Genomic DNA, 27497 nt, shown 5'->3' with positions numbered 1-27497 from the left:
AAAAAGTGGGCTGTTCCACAGGGTGGGAACTGCGAAGGACGAGTGGAAGTGACTTACAGGAAATGGAAACGACTGCGGCAGACCTGAGTCACCTTAAAGTGATTGCTGCACTCGGGAGGATTTTGCAGAGATTGCGAAATGGTGCTCATTACATCTCTGTTCACGGGTTGTCTTGCCACTGCACAGTGGCCTGAACCACTCGTCAGAAGGACAGGAATGTTTTGACATTCTGCTCTGATCTTGAGCATTTGCTACAGGAGGTTAGGGCCAGGGTTGAGAAAAGGACAGTATCTTTTCCCTATCATTCATCTCAGGAAGTGAGAAATGAAATGATTGCATGGACAATAATAAAGTCTGAAGCAGAAGAGGCAACTAAACAAATCTTGGCTGTTGCATGGTCTGTAAATGATTTGACAACATAGTGTTTTGCACCCCCCCCCCCCTTCACCCCGACCATGTTCCTTTTAGTAACGTCTGCAATTGCATTCCCATCAAGTGCATTTTCTTCCGTCTTCTGAAACGGCACCTTTTCAGTTGTCACCCAATTTTAAATAGCAAGAGGAGAAGTTAACAGTGCTATAATTAATAACCTCTTATCATGATCCTTTGGTTGAGTATTTTTTCTTCAGATTTAATCAGAAAAAGCTCAATGACAGAGGAATGTTGAGAGTTATTGTTTTTGACATCAAGATAATATTTAGAAGTAAATTTTTGACTAATTGGATCCCTAGTGGCCGGTTGTGTTCCTAAACTGAGGATGATCTTCATGTGGGAAAGTAATTGTCATTTTCCCCTCCCCATCCTAACCCACACCTGCCCGAATAGCACAAGAGTGCACTGAGAAAATGTCCTTGCCAGTTGCCACTTGCGTCAAACATCTTTGACTGTTTTAATGATGTTTTCTTTTGCTTGTGGTCAGTGATAGAATGGTTGGTGAACTCAGTGCTCAGCTCTATTTAAATATCTATTGGTAAACCTGAAGATGTGATAAATAGAAGGCAGTCTTGGACTGACAAATTGTAGGTTGCATTTATGCAATATAAATGTCATCCAATGTTAGTTAAGAAAAAGGCTATTCCTCCTCTTTGATCCTGAATGGCAGCATAATGGCTGAATTCCCAGCTATCACCAACTCTGGGGTGATCTGATCAGTATATTACTGGGCCAATTGTGTTAATGTGATTGAAAGAGGAGGAATTGAATAACTTCTGCTGTGGCATGCCCCTTATCTCTCCACAATCTCTGTCCCAATCTTTGGATTAAAGGATGGCATTGTGATAGAATATGTTTCCTCCTTTGGATGGCCATAATGGCGGCAACAATTGTGGTTGCTTCTCTCTTGGAATAATGCCTAATATCTCCCCATCTAGAGCATTGTACACAGCATGTGTCAGAGTTTCCCTAGACTTCCAAAACCTAGACCAGCGCTTCTCAACCTTTTTTCTTTCCACTCACAGACCACTTTAAGTAATCCCTATGCCATTGGTGCTCTGTGATTAGTCAGGGATTGCTTAAGGTGGTCTGTGGGTGGAAAGAAAAAGTTCAAAAACCACTGTTTTAATCATACCTCATTGATTCGTTATCTGCACGGTTTCATAACTCCAAAGGAAATGGGCCAATGACAATTTTTCTCAAGCAAAATATCTCTGTAACTATTGGGTCTAGAGCAGTGATTCTCAACCTTGCCTTCCCACCCATGTAAGCAATCCCTGACTAATCACAGAGCACCGATGGCATAGGGATTACTTAAAGTGGTATGTGAGTAGAAAAAAAAAAGGATGAGAACCACATGAGCTAGACCTTTTCAGACCATGCCCCCCACCCAGTCAGTCAACTTTCACTCAAGAGGAACCCCAGAGCATTTCTCTTATGGATTGCCCCAAAGTTTACCACAATTGAGCCTCTTGGCTTTTTAATAAGAAGCAGAATTGGTTTGATGAGAATGACCAGGAGGTCAAGGAGCTCATTAACTGTAAACATTAGACACTTCTCGATTGGAAATTCCACCTTTCTCCAAAGGAAATTAAACAGCTCAACATGCATTGTGAACACAAAGGCCCAGTAGAAAATCCATGACCTAAAAAACTAATGTTGGTTGGAGATAGGACCAAAGCAACTTGCCAGCAGGCAATGGCAATGCATGTCTGTTTTTCAGGTAGGTTAATTTGGATGTAATTGTGCGGTATGGCTGGCACTGGCTTCCACTGTGCTACTAATAAAATAATAATGAAATACAAATTAAAAATTGAAAAATCTCCCAATCCAAAACAACAAAAGCAACATGAGAGTAGATGTTAATCTCCACTGAAATTGTAACACATTGTGATGAATCACAAATCTGCAGTCTTGTTATGCATGTCTGGATGTAAAAGAGGATATTCCAGGGAACTTGGAGATGCTGTAATCGTGACCATCTTCAATTGTAAAGACCAGCCTGACAATGATAATTAGAAAGGGATTTCTCCTCAAAGTAGATTGTCTTCAAGGTTGTTGTATTACAGTGTGGCTTCCTCTCATCCAGAGACACACAAGGCAGATTCTTCACCACGCGATGGCTCCAAGAAAAATGCAGCCCCACCTCCTATCCCTGGAATTTTTACACTTCATAATAGCCTTTGACTTCTAATCCGGAGAGACTGGAACCCACTGCCCAAATGCAGCAGCTCAGTGAAAAGATCTTCCTCTTATACTTGCCCATTGATGGATGGGTGCCATGTTACTAATCAGACAACTCACCTTTCTCAGTGAAGAGTGGTTCAGGTGGCACTGTGAGTATAGCGGTTAGTGTAATGCTATTACAGCACCAGTGACGGAGGTTCGAATCCAGCGCTGGTGGTAAGGAGTTTGTACATTTTCCCCATGTCAACTTGTGTTTTCCCAGGGTGCTCTGGTATCCTCCCACGCTCCAAGGATGTCCAAGGTTTGTAGGTTAATTGGCATATTTAAATGGCATGGAAGGGCCTGTTACCTGCTGTATCTCTAAATTCAAAATGAAATAAAAAAAATTAAGACTGGTGTTAAGCAAGTTGGCTTCGCAGCAGCTCCAACATTCGTTCCAATGCCCAACAAACTTCCCATGGATACGGATCCAATATTCAGAACTAGTGAGAGTTTAGCAGTGACGGTTCAGTGAACAGATAACACTTGCATGTGCCCATACTCTGAAGCCAGCCAGCTTCGATGCTTTCATTGAAGCAGATGAGAAAGTTGGCTTTGCTTTGGACATTTTACAATGCAAAGGTTAACCACCTGATTTGGCCTTGTAAACAATCTCTGATCTTGCCAAACTCGAGGACAAATAAATTGTTCTTGATCCCAGTGGAGTGGTAAAGAAGTTGGTTTTGTGTCCAAACTACAGCAGGGCTTCCCAAACTTTTTAGCTCATGGAACCCTTTTGAGAAGCACTTGGAAATCGCTGAACCCCAATCATCAATTACACTTTAAAAGACCTGAAGACCTGGTATATACACAGGGTCAGCATCATGGGGGCATTTTTCCCCCAATGAGTTATTGTGCCCCCACCCACCTGCAACACTAGCATCTGGAGCTCCAGGATGTATTACTGCTTGAAAAAGATAGCAGTCCGAGACCAAGGTTCTCCTTGCCCTGAATCTCATTCGCTGCTTGTTGTTCTGCAAGAATGAACAACTGAGTATTTCTCCCCACGGATGCTGTCTGACCTTCGGACTTCCTCCACCAATTGTTTGTCTGCCCAAGCTTCCAACGTCGGCAGGCTTTTGTGGTTCTCAGTTACTTAGTTGACCTTTTGGCTCAGGGTGGGGGCGGGTGGTCAAGACAGCATCCACTCAACCCCTCGTCAAACCCAAACCCATGGTCAAGGGGCTCTCGTTGCCGCCTTTCCTCACCTGTCATTCGGGTTTTTAAAATTTTCCAAAGCAAGCATCCATCTCCTAGGCGAAGCCTCTTCCCTTATCTGTGAGCAGCTGGACCTCAGAACAGGAGCGGGATAACTCACCTGTACTGCTGGTCGCTCCAGCATGGGCAACCCTGCTGCGCTCCCACGCCGAAATGATAAAGCATCCCACCGTCACTTGTTTTAATGAGAAGTGAGGTGCTGGATCCAAGTTGTTATGATTGCGTGAGTCATGGTAATGAATGGGTTTCCCCTCTACGTACCATTTCAACTGCTTCCTCATCTTGCAGATGCAGGTTAGTTCCAGTGGCACAGTTTGTGCCATCAGTCAATGAGAAATGGAGCACGTCACACAAGTGGGGTGGGGGGGTGGGGGGAAAGCAGAGCTCAAGAACTCCGCCATGCTGATCACACATGGGGAGTGAGTGCTGTGTATTAGACGTGGAGGAGCTTCCAGACCTTAACCACCATCGAGTCCACCCGCTGATGTCGCAATGGGGCCGCGGCCTGGTTATTGCCTGAGTGGGTGGGGAGAAGAGATGTCGCAGTCTCCCCCCCCCCCCCCCATCATTCCACCTGCTAATTGGTCTGGAACCCCACCGCTGGACCTTTGATGGACAGGCTGAGCCCGATTCGAGTGGTGGGGCGGATATTGCGCAAATGAGCAGCCGAGGTGAGAGACAGCGGAGGGTTGCATGTGTCTCCCCCTCCCCCACCCCCGAATTAAAAAGTAATTAAAAAAAAAAGATCCCTGTCATTTCTTCCTTTCCTCGCAGCCCAGTTTAGTCAACATTGCACCTCAGCAACTCACTGAGCTTGTTTCCCATGCACGCTCAATCTTGTGTGAGCCCTCTTTGCAACAATTAGGACTCATTGGTTGCTCATATATTGCCAGTTAAAATTCTGAAAATCCTTTCCAGTACTATTATAGGGATATGGTGAGGGTTAGGACAGCTGGACAGAGGCCACTTTACTGAAAATGGGAATACAAGTTCGGGTTCTCATTGTTCAGTGCATGCTGAATCTTGGAGCATCCCCGTAAATCCCAGCTCTGACTATTATCACTGAGCCCATTATTAGAAGCTTTTCCATTTTACCTCCGAACCCCACCCACCAATTCTCCCATCAGCCACCTACAATGGCAGCAATTTACGGTCCCCAGTTAACCTGACAGCCAGCTTCTCTGTGCAATACGTTGAATGTGCTGAAGAAACTCAGCAGGCCACGCAGCATTCATAGGATTCATCCTTTCAACGTATCTATGGGATGTGGGAGACAACTGAAGCAGCCAGGGGGAAATCCACACAATCACGAGGGGGATGTGCAAACTCCATGCAAGCTAAATAGGACATCAGGCCACTGGAGCCCCACTACCCACTGTGTCTTGGCAAGGCAACTCAAGAACTGATCAAACTACTTCTGCCTTCATTGATTTATTTATCGGGGTAAGGAGGTGAGTGGTAGACTGAGCACAAAGATGAGGAAGAGGAAACCTCTTGACCAAGGGGAATGTTACCACTGAACAGCTGGTTGTTCACAGGTACTTGTATACCATATATCACAAACTACACAAACCTGTCTCCTGCAAAACATACTGCTAATTTTCACAATTAAAACCATTTTTATTTCAATATCACTTATGTAAGTGGCCAAATTTTTCTTTTACTGCTTACAATGCAAAACTTTTTGAATCTTGCTTCAAGAATAAAACACTGTGAATGGTTTTCAAAAGAAAAGACTTGTTTTGTTAATATGCCATTGAGAACTGTTAAATTTTTCAATTTACATTTAGACATAAAGCACGGTAACAGGCCATTTCGGCCCACAGGCCCGTGCCACCCAATTTACCTACACCCCCCCCTATATGCTTTGAATGGTGAGAGGAAACTGGAGCACTTGGAGGCAGACATGGGGAGAACATACAAACTCCTTTCAGTCAGCATGGGATTTGAACCCCGGTCCTGTTTGGTGGCACCGTAACAGTGTGGCACTAACCGATACGCTAACAGTGTCATCCTTGTTCCTTGCAGTCGGTGAAGAACTGTGGATATGTGACTAATATTTAGTAACTGCAGACCAAGACTGATGTAAACAAGGTATTACAATTCAATTAATGTTAAAATATTGTTCTGCCAAATTTAACCACATGAAATAATTCATGAGGAAGAACCTTTTTTTGCTGATGCATTGTTGATTAAGTAATTAACATTAACTCAGGAGGTGATGGCACTGTAACAGCAGCGTTGCCACTGGTGCTGGTCCAGAAGTAGGCGGAAGTATGAACACAGTCTTTAAACATTTCTCCAAGGGGTTCTACTGCCTGGTTGTACCACCTAATGGCCCATGCATATGCAGGTTTTTTGTTGCCAGTAGAATGGAGCAGGCAGTAGATTTTCAATCGATGAACTCGGAGGTCCAGCACCCAAGGTGATGGTGCCCAGACATTGAGAGTTGCAGGCTTGGAGGAAGCAGTGGCCCAGAGCAGGAGAACAATCCCCCTTGCTGAGAAGGAGAAGCCGTGGAGAGGGCCCTGCAAATTAGGAAACCACAGAAGGGCCAGGTTCCTGCTCGGAGCTCTGCACCCAAAGACCTCGATCCCGCCCGTGGACTGTTGGCAACCAACTCTGGGAAGCTGGGATGGGGTCCTGGTATCGTGAGGGTGCTAGTGGAAAGCAGAGCTGCAAAGGGCTTCCTCATGTTTCAGGGGTTGGATCTTGGAGCCAAGGAGGCTGACTGAAACCTTGAGCTCAGGCTCTCCACAGGACGGGACGCGAGGCATGCAGCTAAGGAAGTCGCAGGGCTTGGAGGAAGTGGTGGAATCCACAGACACTCAATGCTTATGAAGGGTCTCTTTTGCTTCTCTCTTGCTTTGATTGTAGTACTGCACTTTACAGGGATAACAAAATTTAAAAAAAAAATTTCGGTATTTTTTTGTGCATAACCATAAACTGAATTGTTTTGAATACATCTCTGATCTACCAGGTTATATTTAGTCCTGAGAATAAATTTATTTCTTGCTATCATTGTTGATTTGATGTGGGCAAAGCTCAGTTAAATGCCAGAGTGGATTTGTTTGATTTCATGGGTACTAATCCATGACAATGTAAATTTAAATTGAATTTTAACGACACAGCATGGTCGAGCCCTTTTTGGCTCATGAAACCCATGAACCAATTATGCCCAATTACCTGACCAACTCCTACACTTTGGAGGGTGGAAGAAAACTGGAGCACTCGGGGAGAATGTAGAAACTCTTTACAGAGAGCGGTGGATTCGAACCCAGATTATTGACATTGACCTGCATGTGTCAACTGTTCTTTGCTTACCCATGCTGCCAATTTTAATTTTGGGTTTCAGTCTTGTAAGGTACAGGGAAACTATAGAAGTGATATGATTTTGGTGTTCAAAAGACATTCGAACAGTTACATGGACAGGAAGGGCTTGGAACAGCATGGACCAAATACAGGCAAATGGGACCAATCCAGACTGCCAATTCCGTTGAGTAGGGCTGAAAGGCCTTTTCTCTGCTGTCTATCTTCGTCCGCGAAGCCAAGCCAAAGAAATACACAACACAATGGTTGAGGATTGTGGTGGAAAACAGTCAGTGTTAGAGGAAAGTCGCATGGCATCATGAAGAAAGCCTCTACTTCCTCAGGAGTTTGCGGAGTAGCTAGTGGAGTTGTTCAAGTGAACCGGTACGGACTTGAAGGGCCGACATGGCCTGTTTCCGTGCTGTAAACGGTTATAAGTGTTTCTTGAATTGCCTCGTCAAAGAAGGCTGTGGACCACGTGCTGGAAGATGAGGTTAAGACAGATGGGTGCCCTCTGATTGCCTGCCGAAAGGAATTGTTTCCATCCTGCGTGACTTTCACTCAGTCATCCCATTGCATTAAACCAACTTATGACATGGCATGAAGATTGGTGGAGTTGAGGAGAGTGCAGAGAGTGGAATAATCTGCAGATGATGTCAATGTGTTGGCAAAAAGGGACTGAAAACGGGTTTTAGTATATCTATACTTTTCAACACAAGCTACGTTACTACAGAGGCAAGACCAGTTCTTCTTTCTTATCGTGGTGCACCTGCGCAAAGAAAGTGCACTCGTTTTCCAGAGCCCATTTCAGCATGTGGGTGGCACAGGAATTTTAAAGATCTGCTTGTCAAAGAAATTTGAAATCTTGTCAGCTTTAAACATCTTACTTAGTTTTTAAAGAGCAATTTGCTTTCCTTTGCACTAGCAAACCTCTCCTGTTGCAGTGAAAATGTTCTGGAACCTGAGATTTGGGATGGCTTGAGGGAAAATCTGTGTGAGATGGGGAAGAAATTCTGCCTTACCCCAAAATTGGGTTCATGGGCAATTGTGGATGTTTAGCTTCAAGAGGAATACTGAACAAATTTTGACTTTATTGAGTGGCCAAGCACTCTGCATTTCAATTAAAGCACAAAAGTCCTACCAACATTTTTCCATACCTTGATGGAGGGCTCAAGTCCGAAATGTTGGTGACATATTTTTACCTTTGCTATATGATGGACACTGTTTGACCTGCTGAGTTTCTCCAGCATTGTGTTTTTACTCTGCGTTTCAACTTGTGCAGTTGAACTACAGAATGACTCTACATAATTGCAATGATGTAATTCTTCCTCTTTGTCCTTGCTGAAGAGTTACAGCCGGTCACCTTCAAAACTGCATTGAAACACTATGTCACACATCAGGAATGCAACACAAGTTTGTGGACTAAAACACTCCTTTGATTAAACAAGATAGTATTGTTCTCAAATTCATAATTTCTAAATCCTTCAAAAATGATTTGACATGCTGCATTTGTATCTCAATTGTCTGCTCACCCACAACATACCCATATCACTTGATGTTGAACCCTTTTATTTAAAATGAAGAGTGAGTGGGTAGAGATTTTGGAAAGATGCCTGTTAAAATTGCTTTGGATTTACATGCTATCATGAGTGGGGATAGAATAAGGCTGTGTTCCCTAATATTGTGCTCGGTAAATTGTGAATTACTAAATGCCAGCTCTTCCTTTTTTGTTTTGCCGAAATTCCAGTTCTCTAGAAATATGCTTGACTTTGGTTCATAGCAAGTTTTTTTTTTTGCAATACTCAGACCATCATTCCAAATAAATTGAAATATGTGTCCTTCTGAATTAAGTGAATAAGATGGCATTTTGCTGATCTTCCTGCTATTTACTTCCCGCTGTCAATTTTACAATGAAGATTTCATTATTTCTCATATTCAAACAACCATCATGATACACTGTCAGGCCCAGATATTCAGGCTAAAGCAAAGTGGGGGAAGTTTAGGGGGAATGTGAGGGGAATTTTTTCATGCAGAGCGTGGTGGGAGAATGGAATGAGCTGTCCGTTGAAGTGGTGAATGTGGAATCAATTTTAATATTTAAGAAAGATTTGGACAGGCACACGGAAGGGGTATTGGAGGGCTATGGACTGCCAGGTCAGTGGGACCAGGCAGAATAATAGTTTGGCATTGACTAGAAGGGCTGAAGGGCCTGCTTTCCGTGCTGTACTGTTCCATGGTTCTATGTAAGCTCATCAAAAGGTCTTTTTCTCAGTGGCCAGTGCCATAATCAAAGGTCTTCATCCATTCCCAATATTGAACCATTATTTTGAGATTGGAAACCAAGCAAAATCACAAATTAGATTAGATTCAACTTCATTGTCATTGTCCCAGTAAAATACAAAGCCAATGAAATATAACTCGCGTCCAACCAGAAGTTAAAAAATAGTGCTCTATAGAAATAACTACATGCAGATAAAAACAAGCAGATTCAGCAAGCAAACAATTTTAAAAGTACTGACAGTATAATGTGAGTGCAGGACCACTCGGCGCTGTGATTTAAGGTTCATTAGGGTCACAGCCTGAGGGCAGGAGTGTGCCTTACAGCATGCCTGGTCCACAATGGTCTCCTTGGTCTTCTGAGCATTAAGTGCCAAGTTGTTGTCGGCGCACCAAACGGCGAGGTGCTGGACCTCGTCCCTATAGGCCATCTCATCATCCCATTTTTTTCAGGTAAACGACCGTGTTGTCACCTGTGAACTATGGTGAGAATGGAAGAGAAGAGATTGTCTAACTTAACAGATTGGGGTCTGGTAGTCAGAAAATCCAAGATCAAATTACAGAGGGATGAGCTGATACCAAGATGGCGAAGTTTGGCCATCAATTTGGAGGGAATCACAGAATTAAATGCCGAACTAAAGTCATTGAATAGCATTGTGACATAAGAGTTGGAGCTGTCCAAGTGGGTCAAGGCAGAGTAAAGTGCCATAGAAATGGCATCCTCAGACGACCTGTTGATACAATAGGCAAAATGATGAGAGTCCAAGGTAATGGGCAAACAGGATTTCAAATGTGATAATACCAGCACCTTTAATTGACTAACATTCATAATATTCTACTTGTGGACAAATGAGGCATTTACATTTACTTCTTGACTCCCTGTTTAGTTCATTGTTCGTGTTATTTGGCCAAGCTTTAAATAATTCATGTTGATATTTTCATCTGCCGAAGGATACTTTGATAATTATCAACAGCGAAAACAAATCCTGCTTAATTTGGAGCTTCCACTTTAAAATGTTGCTATCATTGAGTAGATTTATTGTTCTTGTTCAATACAATGAAGTCTTGGAGTTCCATTTGATTCAGACATTCACAGGCTAATTACTGGTACAAATTACACTCAAGATCCTATTTATGTCATGTAGCCTGAGATTCAGATTAAGATCTAGCCTCTCATGTGAAGCAAGCAGGCACTTCAAAATGTCTCTTAAGATTAAGACAACTGGAATGATGGAAGGGACCCATATCTTTACAATTCATCCTTGGCCTTGTTTTACCAGGCATGCACACTACATTGAAAATCAACTCAGATTGTCATTGATCAAATGGAAATCATTGGAATAGCCAAAGGATAAAGTGGGATCCAACCAAAAAGGTCTCGTCTCTTTTAAAAGGCTGATAACTCTATTTTGAAACATCAATTTAAGATCTTTGATTATCTCTGATCAAAACATTTGAAGACAAATTAGCCTGAAGAAAAAAGAGAATGAACTGAGGGATATGGGGGGTGGGGGGGGGGGGAAGAAAGATTAATAGGATTGGTTATTATGCAACAGTCGTAGATTGACTGGACTGTTGACTGTCTACATGGCCCGCAGTAGACAGTCCAAATTCCCTCCAAAGTGGCCCAGCAAGCCACTGGGAGCTCAGGATAGGTGTTCAATATTGGCCTAAACAGTAAAGCCCGTGAGCACATTAAATAGGAAGGAAAGATGAGGATTTTTAGGGTCAGGCTTCATTTACTTCATTGTGGCTGCTATAGAACAAAAACAGGCCCTTCTAGTCTGGGGGCCGAACTATTATTCTGCCTGGTTCCAATGATCTGCACTCCCTCCATATCCCTTCCATCCATGTACCTTCCAAATTTTTATTAAATGTTAAAATTGACCCCACATTCATCCATACCAGCTGGCAGTTCGTTCCCACCGTTCTCTGTGTTTAAATATGCTGGAAACATTTGTCTTTGATGAGTAGGACGAAATGTCTGTGAGAAATCAACCAGTAATTATACTCACCTAATGTTGCATTCCAAGGTCTGTGGAACTGAAAGGGTGAAAATCAATGTAGCCAGTGTCTGATTTTCTTTCAGCGTTTTCCTTCCTATTACATAATGCTGATAAACTTACCAAAAGTTCCAAATACATTTGCAGCAATGTTTAAAAACATTGTTGAGCATCAAAAATAATCTTGTCTCTATTATTAACTTTGATTCCTTGCACTGTTCTACTCAACCAGGACCCTGCAATGTGCATCAGAAAGATAAACAACACAACAATGTTGATAGGGAATTGAGCAACACATTTAAAAAGCATAATCATTTCTGGTTTAAGTAACAGATCAAGAAATTTCATTTTGATTGATGGAGCAGAGTAGGCCATCTGGAAAAGGGATCAGTATGAAGTATTATGTAATGTTTTATGGTAGCTCTGATAGCTCAGTGATTAGAGCACTGGTTTAGTAAATTAGGGGTCATGAGTTTTTTCCTTGCTGGGCCCTTGACAAAGGGGCAACTCTGTCTTCCTTATAGTAGACACATTTAACAGACATGAAATTCTTTAACAGATGTGACAATAATGGAACCTTTACCTTTTTGTTACCAATATTGCCAGGATTGCAGGATCTAGAATACAAAGGGTGATTGAGTAGACTGGGTCTTTATTCATTGGAGCGTAGAAGGTTGAGTGGGGATTTGACAGAGGTATATAAAATTATGAGGGAGATAGATGGAGTGGATGTGAATAGGCTCTTCCCCTTGAGCATAGGTGAGATTGTTACGAGGGGTCATAAGTTGAGGATTAGGGGACAGAACTTTAGAAGTAACATAAGGGGAAGCTTCCTCACTCAGTGGTGGCGGAGTGGAATGATCTTCCTGAAGAGGCGGTTGCAGCAGGGTCAATATTGTCATTTAAGAGAAGGTTGGATGAGTGAATGGATGTGAGGGGATTGGAGGGTTATGGACAGGGAGCAGGTAGGTGGGACCAGTGGAGTTTCACTTAAATTGATGCGGACTAGAGGGGCCGAGATGCCTTGTTCCTCGAAGGGTCGATTGACCTACTCCTGCTCCTACCTTCTATGTTTCTACTGTAATTGTTATGGTTATATAATTGCCACGGAGTTCCTAAAATGTATATTTATTTCATTTGCCAAATGAATATCCTTGTTAATAAAACTGCTAAGAAATAGGAGCAGATGAAGGTCATGCATAGGCCCAACAGTTCTTTATAATTCAAGATTCAATCCAGTGAATTATCTCTAAATTGCCTCCAGTGTTACTGTATCCTTGCTGAACTTAAACTCCAGGGGCAGTCTCATCAAAGCATTGTACCCACTGTGGAGTAGTTTACCAAGTTCTATGTTCCACTCAACTTTGGAATTCACTACCCAATAATGTTGAAAGTAGATAGTATATGTATTCATTTATCATTCTCCTTGTGTCTTACTGGATAAGTTTCCTCTTTCAGCTGTTACACATGAAAAGCAACAAATACTTGACAGTGAACAAAAGACTTCCAGCCCTTTTGGAGAAAAATGCCATGAGAGTTACTCTGGATGCCACAGGAAATGAAGGCTCTTGGCTATTCATTCAGCCGTTTTGGAAGCTAAGAAGCATGGGAGACAATGTAAGCATGACCTGAAATGGGATATATATTCTAACAGATCTTGAACAAAACTAACAGAAATACTAACAAACTCATTTGAGGCAAAATACAAGTGTAAGCTTTGATTAGAGTTTCCCACAATCATCCATTGCCCTTGGACCAAACTGGACAGCAAAAATTTTTCTCTTCACCACCAAATGCCTTTTTAATTCTTTCCTTCCTCATCACCAATGATACATTCAGAATCAGAATTTACATGAACATTCATTACTTTGCAGCAGTTCTACAGGTGCTATAAATTACATTAAAAAAAATTAGTTCTAAAAGTGAGGTAGTGTCTTTGGTTCAATGTCCATTCAGAGGAGAAGCTGTTTTTGTACCATTGGATGTTCACCTTCAGGCTCCTGTACCTCATTCCTGAGCAATATGAAGAAGCCACAGCCTGGGTGCTGAGGGTCCTTGAGGACAGAGGCTGCTTTCTTAAGACACTGCCTCCTGATGGAGTGAAGAGTGATGCCCATACTGGTCCTGGCTGAGTTCAGAACCCTTTCAGTCTTTTTGTGTCCTGTGCATTGGTATCTCCAATACAAGACAGTGTTGCGACCAGTCATAATGCTCTTACAGTATACCTATAGAAATTTGCAGGAGTCTTTGGTGACATACCATATCTCCAACTCCTTACGAAATATAGCCACTGACGAGCCTTCTTCATGATTGCATTGACGTAGAGGCCCCAGAATAGACCTTCAGAGATTTTGACACCCAGGTATTAGACATTTTTAGTTCTTTCCACTGATGACTCCTTAATGAAGACTGGTTCGTATTCCCTTGATTTCCCCTTCTTCAAGTCCCCAATCATTTCCTTAGTTTTGCCAATGTTGTTGTGACACCACTCAATCAACTGATGGATCTCACTCCTGCACACTTCATCATTGCCATTTGTGGCCGACGACCATGGAGTAGAGCGAGTAGGGCCGTGGCATTTGGTAGCTGAACAGAGAGGTGGAGAGGATGGGCAAATGTAGGTTCTTGGGAGTCACTATCTCGGAGGAGCTTTCCTGGAACCAACACACCAATGGCATCATGAAGAAAGCCTCTACTTCCTCAGGAGTTTGCGGAGGAGCTAGTGGAGTTGTTCAAGTGATCCGATACGGACTTGAAGGGCCGACATGGCCTTTTTCCGTGCTGTAAACGGTTATATGGTTATATGATTCAGCCACTGGTGTTGCTTTTCTTTTCCTTTCTGCCCATCAAACCAAGCGTTTCCCGAGGTTTTTTTTGCTGTCACACTTGCTACCTGCTTTTCTCCCTGTTTTTTTTCTTTCTCCTAGCTACCCTTGTTATCTATCCAAGTATCCCTCAGGAAAAAAAAAACATCACCACTTCTCCTTGGAACTAATTTCCATTAAATCTATTCCTGGTTGCTCTATTAGCTGACCCTCCGTGAAAATACTTTCAAAACTGCTTGTAGTCCAACACTGCTATTCTTGATCTGCCGAAGCATAGACCATTAATTTTGACTCATCAATAAGCATGTTAGCTTGCTAGTCTGTCTTTCTTTCTTCACTGAGAAAATTCAATCAGAGCCACAAGTAACTTCTTCAATGACTAAGGTTTATCGTTTTGCCACAATTCTCTCAACCACAATGTAACCCCTCCTTCATTGTTCTGCTTCATGTGACAACCCTAGTTTGATTCCATTAATGTAGGTGTTCGCAGATCAATTCAGCAAAAGATTAACTTACTGGCCTACCTTTCTCTCTGTGCAATTTATATTCCCATCACTCTCTCCCTCATAATCAATACAGCCTCATCCTCCATTGCAAACCCTGTTTCTTGCCTTTTGACCTAACCCATCTTTATGCTCTATTTAGCTATGATGCTTTGAAATCCTGGTCCTAAATCCTTCTTGTTCCCCACCTTTTTCAATCAGTGTTTTACATTTCTCTCTTTGGTCCCTGATCTCTTACAACTTCAGAATGTTTTAAAATTCTTAAAGCTCTAAAAGATTTGGAAGACATTTTTGTTTGATTCCCTGTGGGAAATTGTTTTACAGTAAAAGGTCTTGGGATCAGGTATGTTTTTGAGGATTTAGATCAGTGGTTATCAACCTTTTTTCTTTCCACTCACATGCCACTTCCCTATGCCATAGGTGCTCTGGGATTAGTAAGGGATTGCTGAAGGTGGGATGTGGGTGGAAAGAACAAGTTTGAAAACCACTGTTTTAATCGTACCTAATTAACTTGTTATATGCAGGGTTTCATAACTCCAAAGGAAATGGGCCAATGACAATTTTTCTCAAGCAAACTATTTCAGGAACATTTGGGACTAGAGCAGTGATTCTCAATCTTCCCTTCCCACTCACATCCCACCTTAAGCAATCCCTTACTAATCACAGAGGATGGAAGGCATGGGGATTACTTAAAGTGGGATGTGAATGGAAGGAAAGAGAACCACTGATTTAAATCACCTGGCAATTCAGTTTAACAAGTATTATTTCCAGATAAGAGAGAAAAGGAATGGCAAAGGAAGGAAAGATTTTGGGGAGATGACAGATAAAGAAACTTGCAAGAGAATTGAACAAAGAAAATTGAGAAAGCCAGGTCAAAGGAAATGCACAAGACTATCCAACCTGAGGAAATGGTTTAACTCTCTGCATCCGAAGCAGTTTATTTCTCATGAAAATGAGTGAAAAAGATAAATTATTCTGTTCAAGATGGAAGCAAGCAGTGCTCCTGCTTTCTTGGGACAGATGAATCTTTGAACTGTTAAAAAATATTACTTCTTTTTAAAGGTCTGTTCTGCACAGCCAGTGTTGAATAATTGCCTTCAATGGTTTGCTCAAGGTGTTGATCTGTCATCACATCAGGATGTCATAGAATTGTAAATGTTGTCATGACATACGAGGTTTCAATTGTTTTTAAAACTGCACCTTTGCCACACTGTTTAATGTTTAAGGTGATATTATTTTTCATACCTGTTAACTATTCATTTCAGGTGGTGGTTGGAGACAAAGTGGTGTTGAATCCAGTCAATGCTGGCCAGCCATTGCATGCAAGCAATTACGAGCTGCTTGATAATGCAGGCTGTCAGGAGGTAAGAGCTCAATGGAATGAGTGTACACAAGGTGAGAAGGAATTAGTGAAAGGAGTAGAAAAGAATTGGTTTTCTGGAAGGCTGTGGAAAGAAAGAAGGGCAGAAATGGAGAATTTAATTTCTAAGGGAAGAGAAGTAAAAGATGTAAGGGGTCAGGAGCAATATCAATGACCCCTTTCCAACTGTCGTGCAAAATAGGATGAACTGGACAATTTGCTTGGTTAGCACTCCAGTTACACGGCAGTTTGAAAGGGCCTAACCGTGACAACCCCGTTGGAACACAACTGGGTCCCTGACCTACCTCCAAGGTAGTCGGGGAACCCAGTTAAACTTATCTAGTTCTCATCCACGGCCGATTTGTAACTGAAAGTGGCCTACCCATTTATTCTGGTGATGCCAGTGCTTGCGTCACCAGGCAGCCTGTGTCTGAACATCCGGCAGCACTTCTGGTGAGTGCGTGACATGTCCTTGAGGGGTCAGGATCCCCTTTAAATCATTGGGTTGGTGATTTTATGGGTAGATCCCCTTATGATTTGAAAGGTGCTTCCAGCACCTTTGCCCCAGTAATTGAACCTGGATCCCAGGTGCTGCAGTTTGAAAGGGGCTATTGAAGACCCAAACAAGTGAGAACAACTGTTCAAGAATGGCATTCTGTGGTTGCATTTGCTAGTTAATGAACAATTCATTATTGACAAACAAATTGACAAATGATCTGCCATATCATAAGAAATATTTGCATAAATATGAATATTTGTGAGGAAGAATAAATTAAATTCACCTTCTATAGGCAAACAGATACTGTGCAATCAATGATAAATTTAGAATCATTTTAGAAATATCAAAAAGTCATTTGTTGAAGTGGAGAGTTAAGAGGTTACCTTTTTAATATTCTATTTTTAAATTTCCAACTCTAGGTCAACTCCGTGAATGGCAACACAAGCTGGAAGATAAATCTCTTCATGAAATACAATGACTACATGGAAGATGTTTTGAAAGGGGTATAAATTAATTGTTAAACATGTTGCTGAAAGATAACATTGATAAAGTGTGCGCTATTAAGGTAGCAATTCATAGAGCTGAAACTTAATTCTGATCCATCCAACCTAAAATAAATCTGAGCTAAAATAGATGTTATTGTTGTCAGTTGCCTTGTACTATAGGCCCTGCCTAAAATGGACAGTTAGTTGTGTTTCCAATTATTGTTATTGCTCTTGTTGCTGAACCAAAGTTCAGAAAATTCACTCTCTAACCACAAGAAAGACTAATTCCGGTCTGTTTAATCTCTCCTCCAATGAATACCTATCACCACTCCTGGGATCAATCTGGTGAACAATTAATGCACTCTCTCTATTGTAAATCTATCATTCCCGAAGTGGGCAGACAAGTACTGTACACAATATTCCATGTATAGTCTCACCAACTGTTAGTTAACTGTTGGAGTTTTGAGTCTGGTAACACTAATGGAAGAATTTGAGATTTCCATGTGGAAGATATCCTGGATAACAGGACACCATACTTGGGTCTGGTGGTGCACTCCCATGTGGAAGATATCCTGGATAACAGGACACCATACTTGGGTCTGGTGTTGCACTCCCATATGGAAGATATCCTGGATAACAGGACACCATACTTGGGTCTGGTGGTGCACCCCCATGTGGAAGATATCCTGGATAACAGGACACCATACTTGGGTCTGGTGGTGCACTCCCATGGTTTTTACGCATGGCTGTTCATGAGAATTTTCACATCCATCCATATGGTGATTCTTTGGAAATTCCAATTTATGTTTTTTATTCAGTAGGGAAGGGATTAAATAATCACTGAAACAATTATCCATAAATGTATTTTATCTGTGAATGAGAGGAGATTTGATAGAGGTACACATAAATTACGAGGGTACAGATAGAGTACTGTAAAGATCCGTGTATAATGCATTTCAATTATAATGTGACCCCCCCCCCCTCCATTTTGGAGGGGAAAAGGGAGAAAAATGTTACCCCCTGTATAATACAACCCCCCCTCCCCTCGCCCGCCCAAGTCACGCTGGTGTCTCTCTCTTCGCCTTGCCTGCCCGAGTTTCGCTGCCGTCTTCCCCCGCTGCCCCCCTCGCCCAACTTAGTCGCGCTGGCGTCATTGTAGGAGGCTGGTGATAATCTTATTTATCGTTAACCTGGTGGCAGAAAAAATTGTTAAAATAATAACAATATTGTGTATAATGTGACCCCCCCCCCCCAACCCCACCTTGAGCTCGAATTTCGGTACAAAATTTTTTGTATTATACACGAATATTTATAGTAAATGCAAGCAGGCTTTTCCATTGTGGTTGGATAAGACAAGAATTAGAGGACATGGGTTAAGTGTGGAAGGTGAAATGTTTAAAGGGAACTTGAGGGGAAACTTCTTAAATTTAAATTTACACATACAGCGCAGTAACGGTCCATTTCGGTCCACGTGCCCTTGCCACCCAATTTACTCCCAATTGACCTACACCCTGGTACTTTTTGAACGGTAGAAGGAAACCAGAGACTGGAGAAAACCCATGGAGACACAGGAAAAACGCACAAACTCCTTACAGACAGCGCGGGATTTGAACCCCACTCCCGATCGCTGGCGTTGCACTGACTGCTTTGCCAACTGTGCTGTCCATTCCTGCAGGGAGCGAAGGCAGTGTGGAACGAGTTGCCAGCTCTTGTGGATGTGGGCTCAATTTTAGACCTTTAAGAAAATTTGGATGGGTATATGGATGAGAGGGATATCCTAGCGTTTAAATCTTCCTAGACAATCCCTAACCTAAGGCACAATGTTCTAATGCGCTCTATCTCAGCGTACCTGCCATGACTACAGTACTGGTATCTGGCTGTTCTCTGCACTGTACAGTCTTGCACCAACACTTAGTACCTGAGCAGTGCTGGTAAGGCTCCCAGCCAATGCCTTTTGTCACCTTTCATGAAGTCGGAAAACCCAGCTCATTAGGATAGAATTTAAAATGGACATGATAATCATTGTGGTATTTAAATCTGGAATTCACTCCCTGCTGGTTTATCAAATGGATAAAATGTAAAATCTATTGGAGTTGAACCAGAGTTGAGATTTCAAAGTTATTTAGGATTAACTTCCTTCGAAATGCAAACACACTATTTGCTCTTGTTGTTTATTTGAATTAATTCACAACCATGTAAGAGCTGAACAGATATCAAATCAAATTGCCAATCTCTATTCGTACAAGTAAGGGGTCATGGAAAAAGATGGCCTGTATATTATCTCAATTCTAGAGTTCATACTCCTCCTCCAGAACCACCAATGTTCTCGTTAATATTTTAGAGTATGTGTGTTCATGAACAGAACGTCATTCAGAGTCACTGAAATAGTTTGTTGCTTTTGTTCCCTTGCCCCACGTAAAACTGCCATCCAGCAGGTTATTTCCACTTCCTCTGAAGGATGTAAGCAAGACCTGCATTTATCTAGTTCTATCCTGATGGTGAGGAGCAGGAAACCTTATTAGTCTTCCAATTTCCTGCAAGTTTTAAGGTTTAAATACCTAACCGTGTGACCTTTTAGAATGATCCTTGGAAAGAATGAAAATAGTGTAGATTTTACTGTAGGGGGCATCTTGAAATTTGCTCTATTAATTAGGCATGTACTGTGTGTTATTGCATTTTTTCAAGTTACTGGAAGTGAGGGAATGATAAAGCAGCCAGAGCAACATGATGCTGGAATAATTAGTGTGTCTCCTTAATTGTGGATCTGAAATAAAATCAGTGCAAGGACTGAGAATCAGGTTCCTCCAATTATATTATTGTTAACGATGCCCTACTGTAAGTACTGCTTGCTTGGAAAAAAGTCGAGGATAAATTAAGAGTGGAGAATCATCCTGGTGAAACTAATGTTGAAAATCAGTCAGCAATTTGTATTGACAAACAGCTTCTGCCTTGTCAGAAGTTGGTTGATGTTCTTTTTGAGACAGAGTATGCCATCCAGCTGTTAGGAAACTTTTGGGGAAAAGAAACAAGCGTCAATTATTTTTTAAAATGTTTCCCAGTTGAAAGTTAACTTGAACGCATGAAGAACTTTGTTGGATATAACTTTTATTCCTCTTCCCTTCTAGGGAGATGTAGTGAGGCTGTTTCACGCTGAGCAAGAAAAGTTTCTCACGTGCGATGAATACAAATGCAAGCTACACGTGTTTCTGCGCACGACGCTGCGTCAATCTGCCACTTCAGCAACAAGCTCAAATGCTCTCTGGGAAGTTGAGGTAATTTTGACTCTGCAGGAAATATTCCACTTTGTCACAGGGTCCTCAAGCATAGAAACCAGCCCTTTGGCCTAATTAGTTCATGTTGATATCCTGAATTAATCCCATTTGCCTGCATGTGTTTCACAATGTCATATACCCCACACAATGCAATAGAGATGCTCAGCAGGCCACATAAGGTGTTTATATGGAGGGCTTCCACTTTGAGAACAGCTCCATCAACAGAGAAAAATCTGCACTTACCTTTATATTCAGCAGCCCTAAAAGGCTGCTCCAGCGTCACTTTTATGCGGAGCAGTATCTTGGTGCATCCTCTGGAGCCGATGTAGGGGGAGCGACTGTTGCCATGGTGCTGCCCATCAACGTGACGGCATAAATCCACGGCGAGCAATGGCTGTCTTTGTTGCCCATAATCCCCCCTTGCAGCTGGAAACTCTCTCTTGTGTTTCCCAGAGTGGTTCCAGCTGCGTGGAGGGTTGTGAAGAATGAAGACGGCCATTGATCCTTCTGCCCGGCGTTGCCCCTCCAACTCAGCGCTGGGAGCAGAGAAGTGGCCGAAGGTGCCTGTGTGGCTCCACTCCATTCAACCCCCTTCACCCTGAGTGGGTGAGGAGGTCATGGAGGGAGAGGGGAAGAAAGGGGGGAGAGAGAAGTGAAATCTTTCCCTCTCTGTGGGAGTGTCAGCTGTCACACAGTGCGGAGCCACCACCTCTTGCAGCTCAACAAAAGCGCCAGGGACATGTTACCAATGCAATCCGACTCTAAAATGATGTAACTTGTGATCAGAGTGTCGTAGATTATTTTTAAAGCAGACCTGATGACACAGCGCAATCCCAATAAAGCACGATAAAGGATGCTTACGGCCAGTTATTGTAATTTCTCAACATCTTCACACCTCTTGCTTTCAAACTAATGGCAAAAGAGAACAAAGGCAGTGAAGCGGGAATGCAGCAGAATCAAAACGGAGTGTGACTGTTTAGGGCAACAGTTCGTTTGTGTCCGAACGTGATGGGAATGGGCAAGGGGTAACGACATCCCAGATCCAAGATCCGTATTAATTACCAAGTATGATTGGTTGTGCTGTGGATATTCCTTCTCGTGCATCTGCGACACTGCCATGTTTGCATGTGAATATGAAGTCCCGAGTCGCAGGCTCATTGTGGCACCATTAGTGCACTCCTAGCCAGCCACTGGCAGTAGCAGTACATTGGTGAAGTGAGATGGAGTGCTGCGCTCCATCTCTGCCACAAGCCTGGAGTCGGCGTCATGGAGCCACTCGCAGAGCATAGATGAGAATCTCTACCTCGTTGGTTGCATTTTTTTCTCTATAACAAGGCCTACAGTATCCATAGGAAGTAAAGGGTTTTTTTTTCCAGCTGGTTAATGTATTGCGCTCAAACCCAGAATCTACAGAATTTCTTGTTTAACGTCATGTCCGCTGGGTTTATGGTTCAGAATGAAAACATCTGCCTTTAAAATTGAATTTATTTCATAAAGATCAGCAAATAGAAAGAACCATCTCAATTCGACAAACTTGGCACAGCAGAAAGGAATGTGTGTCAAGCTGAAATTGCCCCAGTATAAAGCTTCAAACTAAGCAAAACTAATGCCCTGAATCCACTTTGGATCAGAGTGAGTCTTGACTAGCTGACAGTCACATTGAATTGCATGAGATACGAGTGAAAATTGAACAAAGCTTCAACTCTGCTGGGATATACTGCAGGCAGCTGCTGTTTCAGATTTCAAATTCATTGTCGGAGTGCACACATGGCATTATGATTCATACATGATTCTTTTTCCTGTAGATGAGGCAGAATTACCACTTATTGGTAGTGCAAAAAAAGTCTGTGCTAAACCTACACATGTCAGCAAATAAAAAAACGTAAAGAAACTGCAATAGAGAGGGAAAAAAAAATCAATAAAGTGCAAAATTAAGAGTCCTTCAATGAGGCCCTGATTGAGTTTGTTGTTGAGGATTCTAATGGTGGAGGGGTGGGAGCTGTTCCTGAACCTGGTGGTGTGAGTCTCAAGGCATCTATACCTCTTTCCTGATGGCAGCAGTGAGAACAGAGCATGTGCTGTGTGGTGTAGATCTTGATGATGCTCTCCGACAGCAGCATTCCCTGTAGTTCAATGGTTCTCACCCTTTTTCTTTCCACTCACATACTACTTTAAGTATTCCCTCTGCCATAGGCACTCTGTGATTAGTTAGAGATTACTTAAGGTGGTATGTAGGTAGAAAGAACAAGTCTGCTGTAGATGTTCTCAATGGTGGGGAGGAACTTTGCTGCTGATGTCCTGGGCTGCGTTCACTTCCAGCAACGCCTATGGCCGCTAACAACAAGCAAAGAGGAAGGAATTCCTTCTGCATCATGCATCAGAACCAACTTGCCTATTGCGCTGCAGAGGGAGTCTATTTAGCCTATTGGGGAGTCTCTGCTCATTCCCAGCAGAGCAGTCCCATCAATCCTTTTCCTTCTCTCTTGTAGCCACTGAGGATTCAAAACTTTGGAAAACCTAGGCCAATAATGAAATGCAGGCATATATGGGGTAAATCATCTGTTTAAAACGTATACACACTTTACGAAAATAAATTAAAATAGCCACTGTTTGCAGAACTAATTTTTTTTGCAGTTCATTGAGTTAAAGGCAGTTCATCACAGCATTTATAAATCCGGAGCCACCAGATTTTTTTTGCGATTGCATGTGAATTTGGGATTTGTGCAGCTGCTATCTTCCTCTCTACCTGTTGGTCACTCTGAGTTGTCAGGTTGCTGCTCCCTTGTTCTTATCATATAGGCCACACAAAAAGTATTTCACCAAGCTTTTCCTCTCCAAAATAATTGTTGCGCATCCTTGCTTTGTGATGTTTCTAGTTTCCTTCTAAAGATATTTTGCAGACTCAATAGTAAACACCTTCTGTTATGAGCAGTAACTGAACCCATTCTTCTTCTTGCAGGTTGTTCACCATGACCCTTGTAGAAGTGGTGCTGGCCATTGGAACAGCCTCTACAGGTTCAAACATTTAGCTACAGGCCACTACTTGGCGGCTGAGGTATGGATAGTGTATTTGCGGTGCTGTGGGGGTTACAGCGGTTAAATTGCTGCACTCATAATCAGGAGATCTGGACTAGCAATCCAGAAATCCACCATGGCAACTGTGGTACTTAAATTCAATAAATAATCTGTAAATGGGAAAAAATAGTAATGGAAACATTGGAATTCTGTTGAGTAATGCTCATGAGGCAACCTGCCATCTTTAGCTGGTGGGGTGGATATGTAACGTCACATTCAACTATGTGGTTACCTCTGATAAACTTTGGCAAAACATTCAGTTCTAGGAAAATTGGAGGTGCACAGTACAATCGTTGGCTTTGCCAGTGGTGTACACATCCCAAACAATGGATAATAAATAAAGTAATCCTTCATAAACTGTTCAAGATTTAAGAGAAAGTAAGTCACGGCAAACCGATAATTCTAAAGCAGATGCTAGGAAAATCTGCTGACTCAATTTCCAGCTTGGAGAAAAACCATTTGTTTGACTTATGTGATTGATGCATCTCCTGCTGGTGTAATTATCATGAGTAATGATTAATATTGTTGTTTTGGCTGTTGATTGCAGTGGGAGATGAGCAAGAACTTGTATTATTTGCTCAAGTTATAATGAGCACTAAACATCTCTTAAAGGGAGACAGGCTGGAGATCTGTTTTGAAGAAGGCATTCAACAGTATTGACAAAGAGAGAATATACAACTTTCACAAGATGTTTGACAAGATGCCGCATTGTAGACTGATGCAGAAGGTGATATCGCATGGGTAGGCTAGCCAGTTGGATACAAATTTATTCTGTGGGAGGATTCAGAGGATGAGAGGGGAGGGTTGTTCCTTAGATTAGAGGCCTGTGATCAGTGACATGCTGTAGGCAGCAATGCTGGTTCCCCTGATGTGATGTATTAACGAATTGGATGAAAATGTAGGTGAAATGATCAGTAAGTTTGTGGTGACACCAACATTCGTGGGCAGTGAAGATTATCTCAGGTTACAGCAGGATCACTGGGGCAGGAGATGGAATTTAAAGCTGGCAAGTGCAAAGTGATACATTTTGGGATGTTAAATCAGTTCAAAGTTCAGATTTATTGTCAGGGTACTTGCATAACATCACATACAAGCCTGAGATTCTTTTTTTCCTGCAGGTCAGTTTAGTGCAAAAAACTATACTCAGGAAAAGATAGGTTTATAAAAGAGGGAAATGTAAACTAAGAAAGAATGTAAACTGATTTTAAAATACAAAAAATATTCAATAAAAAATAATATGTAAATAAGTGAGTCTCTGATTGAGTTGGTTGTTTCAGAGCCTGATGATGGAGGGTTAGCAACAGTTCCTGAACCTGGTGGTTTGAGCCTAGTGGCATCTATACCTCCTTCCTGATGGCAGCAGCGAGAACAGAGCATGTCCTAGGTGGTGTGGATCCTTGATGATTGCTGCTGTTCTCCGACGGCAGTGTTCAATGTAGATTTTTTTGATGGTTGGGAGAGTTTTGCCTGTGATATATTGGGCAGTGTCCATTACCTTTTGCAGGGGTTTCTGCTCAGAGTATTGGTACCTCTAATACCAGGCTGTGATCCAGTCAGTCTGCACACTTTCCACAAGACACTTATAGAAGTTTGCCAATGTTTTTGATGTCATACCAAACCTTTGCCAACTCTTGAGAAAGTAGAGGTGCTGACATGCTTTCTTCAAAATAACATCAGGCTAGTACTTGCGTAGTAAAGGGCCCTATGGAGGGTTGTGGAACAGAGAGAGAACTAGGAGTAGAAGAACATAGTTTCCTGAAAGTGACGAGACGGAGAGAAAGTGTGCTTTCCTTTATTGAATGAGGCATTGAGCTCAAGAGTTGGGATGCCATGTTGCAGCTGTAGAGGATGTTGCTGAGATTGCCCCTGGAATATTGTGTGCAGTCCTAATGACCACACGGGAGGAAGGATGGGATGAAGCTGGATGGGCTGCAGAAAAGATTTACATCAGTGTTACCGAGACTGGTGGGCTTAAATTCCCAGGATAGAATGGATAGGCTGGAACTGTTCTTCTGGAACGAATGAGGCTAACCTTATAGGGGTTTAAAATTCATGAGGGGCATGATTAAAATGGATAGTCACAGTTAATTTCCCTGGTTCAGGGGAGTTTAAAATTAGGGAACATAGGTTTAAGGTGAAGGGGGAATGATTTAAAGAGCACCTTTCTTGCAAGGGTTTTCATATGTAGGCTGGTGGATCGACATATGGATCAAGCTGCCAGAGGAAGTGATAGACGCATGTACAATTACAATACTTCATTTGTACAGGTTAATTTATAACTAAAGTTAGAGGGCTATGGTCCAAATGCAATCAGTAAGGATAAGCTTAGGACGACACCTTGGTTGGCGTGGATGAGTTCGGCCGAAGAGTCAGTCTTCTTGTATATTATCTGACTAGATGTTCTGATATGTTAAGAGGTGCAAACCTCTTTGTACTAGATCTTTGTTGGATTGGTCCAGAAGCAATCTTTGTGCACATGACTTTTTTCCAAACCATTGTCTCTTGTCCAATTAATATTTGCATTATTTGATACCAATAATAATTTTAACTGTACAAGAAAGATGTGTGCAATGGTTATTTCCTCAGCTTTTGAAGATCAAAAAAATGTACAAATACATATTCAGAAAAGTTCGTGGAATTATGCTTCATGTTGGCAAACATACAGGCGAGCAAATTCTTCCACGTTTTGGACACCTTTTCCAAATGTTTTGGATGAATTATTGAAACAATTTGACTCAAATATTGATTGCTGGAAAGGCATTTACCCTTTCTATTCAGTCACAAACATCAAGGGTAGCCATGCCAAAGTTAACCAATAGCCTTGAAATAATTTATCCAGGTTTAATTGCACACAGGTAATCTCGAAAATTTGTAGACACTGTAGTTAAAGTAAAAAAAAACACAAGATGCTGGAGGAGCTCAGCAGGTCACACAGTGTCCTTTATGGAACAAAAGTAGAAATACATAACCAATGTTTTGTGCTCAAGCCTTCCATCAAGATATGAGAGAATGCCAGCAGGTGTCTGAACAAAAGGGTAGGGGGGAGGGGTGGTGGCAAAGGCAGGAGATGATAGATGGATGAGGGGAGGGAGGGGGGCAGCAGCAATGAGGTAGAGAGGGATAGCTGGATGAGTAAGGGGGGGAAGGGAGGGGAGAACTGGAAAAACAGGAAAGGGGAGGGGAAAGAGAAGGTGAGCAAGTTTAGCAGAAAGCAGAGAAACCAATGTTAATGCCACCTGGCTGGAGGGTGCCTAGACAGAAGATGAGATGTTCCTCTAATCTGCCGGTGGTCAGGGCAGGATGGTGCAAAAGGCCACGGACAGGCATGCAAGTCTGGGGGTTTTACTCAGAATTGAAATGGTTAGTTACTGGGAGATTGCTGTGGTTGTGGACGGAGGGGAGGTGCTCAGCGAAGCGATCTCCCAATCTGCGACCAGTCTCTCTGATGTCGAGAAGGCCACAAATGGAGCACGGGATGCTTCATCATTTGAAAGGCCTGTTTGGGGCTCTGGACTGTGATGAGGGAGGAGGTGTGGGCGCGTGTTTTACCTCCTGCGGCCACAAGGGAAGGTGCCATAGTGGCGATAAGTGGGGAGGGATGATGCATGAGGGAATCTCAGAGGGAGTGGTCCCTTTAATTGCACATTTCCTGTCCTCAATAGACGTGAGAGCTGAGAAATTGGATTGTATGACCTACCTTTTGTGCATTTTGTGATCCTAATGCATGAAAAACGATCAGAACAGAAAATTGGGAGCTTCTTTCCAGCTGCAAATCTAGTTTTTAATCTGCCATGTGTCTAAAATTTTGTTGTTCAGAGGAGCCCAGAGATGCATGGGGGCATCCAATGGTTTGCAGATCCCTTGAACATTTGTAAAGTGAAAAATATGGGTGGAATCGTATCATGTGACCTGAACAAGTTACAAGAAAAACTAGGAAATCACATGTTACTCAAGGTTCAAGGACAGATCAAATGAGTTTCTGAGGAAATTAATAATGGAAAAGATGAAGTCTG

General features: G+C 42.3%; 1 protein-coding gene across 4 annotated transcripts in view; it reads left to right on the top strand.

The window, feature by feature from the left end:
* itpr3 (inositol 1,4,5-trisphosphate receptor, type 3) overlaps positions 1-27497 on the top strand; it is a 263225-nt gene that overhangs the window by 75390 nt on the left and 160338 nt on the right. For all 4 annotated transcript variants that reach the window (XR_011358441.1, XM_069941706.1, XM_069941707.1 and 1 more), the window contains exons 5-9: positions 12924-13082; positions 16059-16157; positions 17072-17155; positions 20263-20409; positions 23369-23464. Coding sequence is in view for 3 of the 4 variants with exons in the window: in XM_069941706.1 (XP_069797807.1) it covers positions 12924-13082; positions 16059-16157; positions 17072-17155; positions 20263-20409; positions 23369-23464 (585 nt within the window). In the remaining variant the exon portion in view is untranslated. The remainder of the gene's footprint in view (positions 1-12923; positions 13083-16058; positions 16158-17071; positions 17156-20262; positions 20410-23368; positions 23465-27497) is intronic.

The sequence above is a fragment of the Narcine bancroftii genome, chromosome 5 (assembly GCF_036971445.1).
Source record: "Narcine bancroftii isolate sNarBan1 chromosome 5, sNarBan1.hap1, whole genome shotgun sequence".
Taxonomy (NCBI): Eukaryota; Metazoa; Chordata; class Chondrichthyes; order Torpediniformes; family Narcinidae; genus Narcine; species Narcine bancroftii.
The sequence above is the reverse complement of the archived record's forward strand: the minus strand, read 5'-3'. Positions and strand labels throughout refer to the sequence as shown.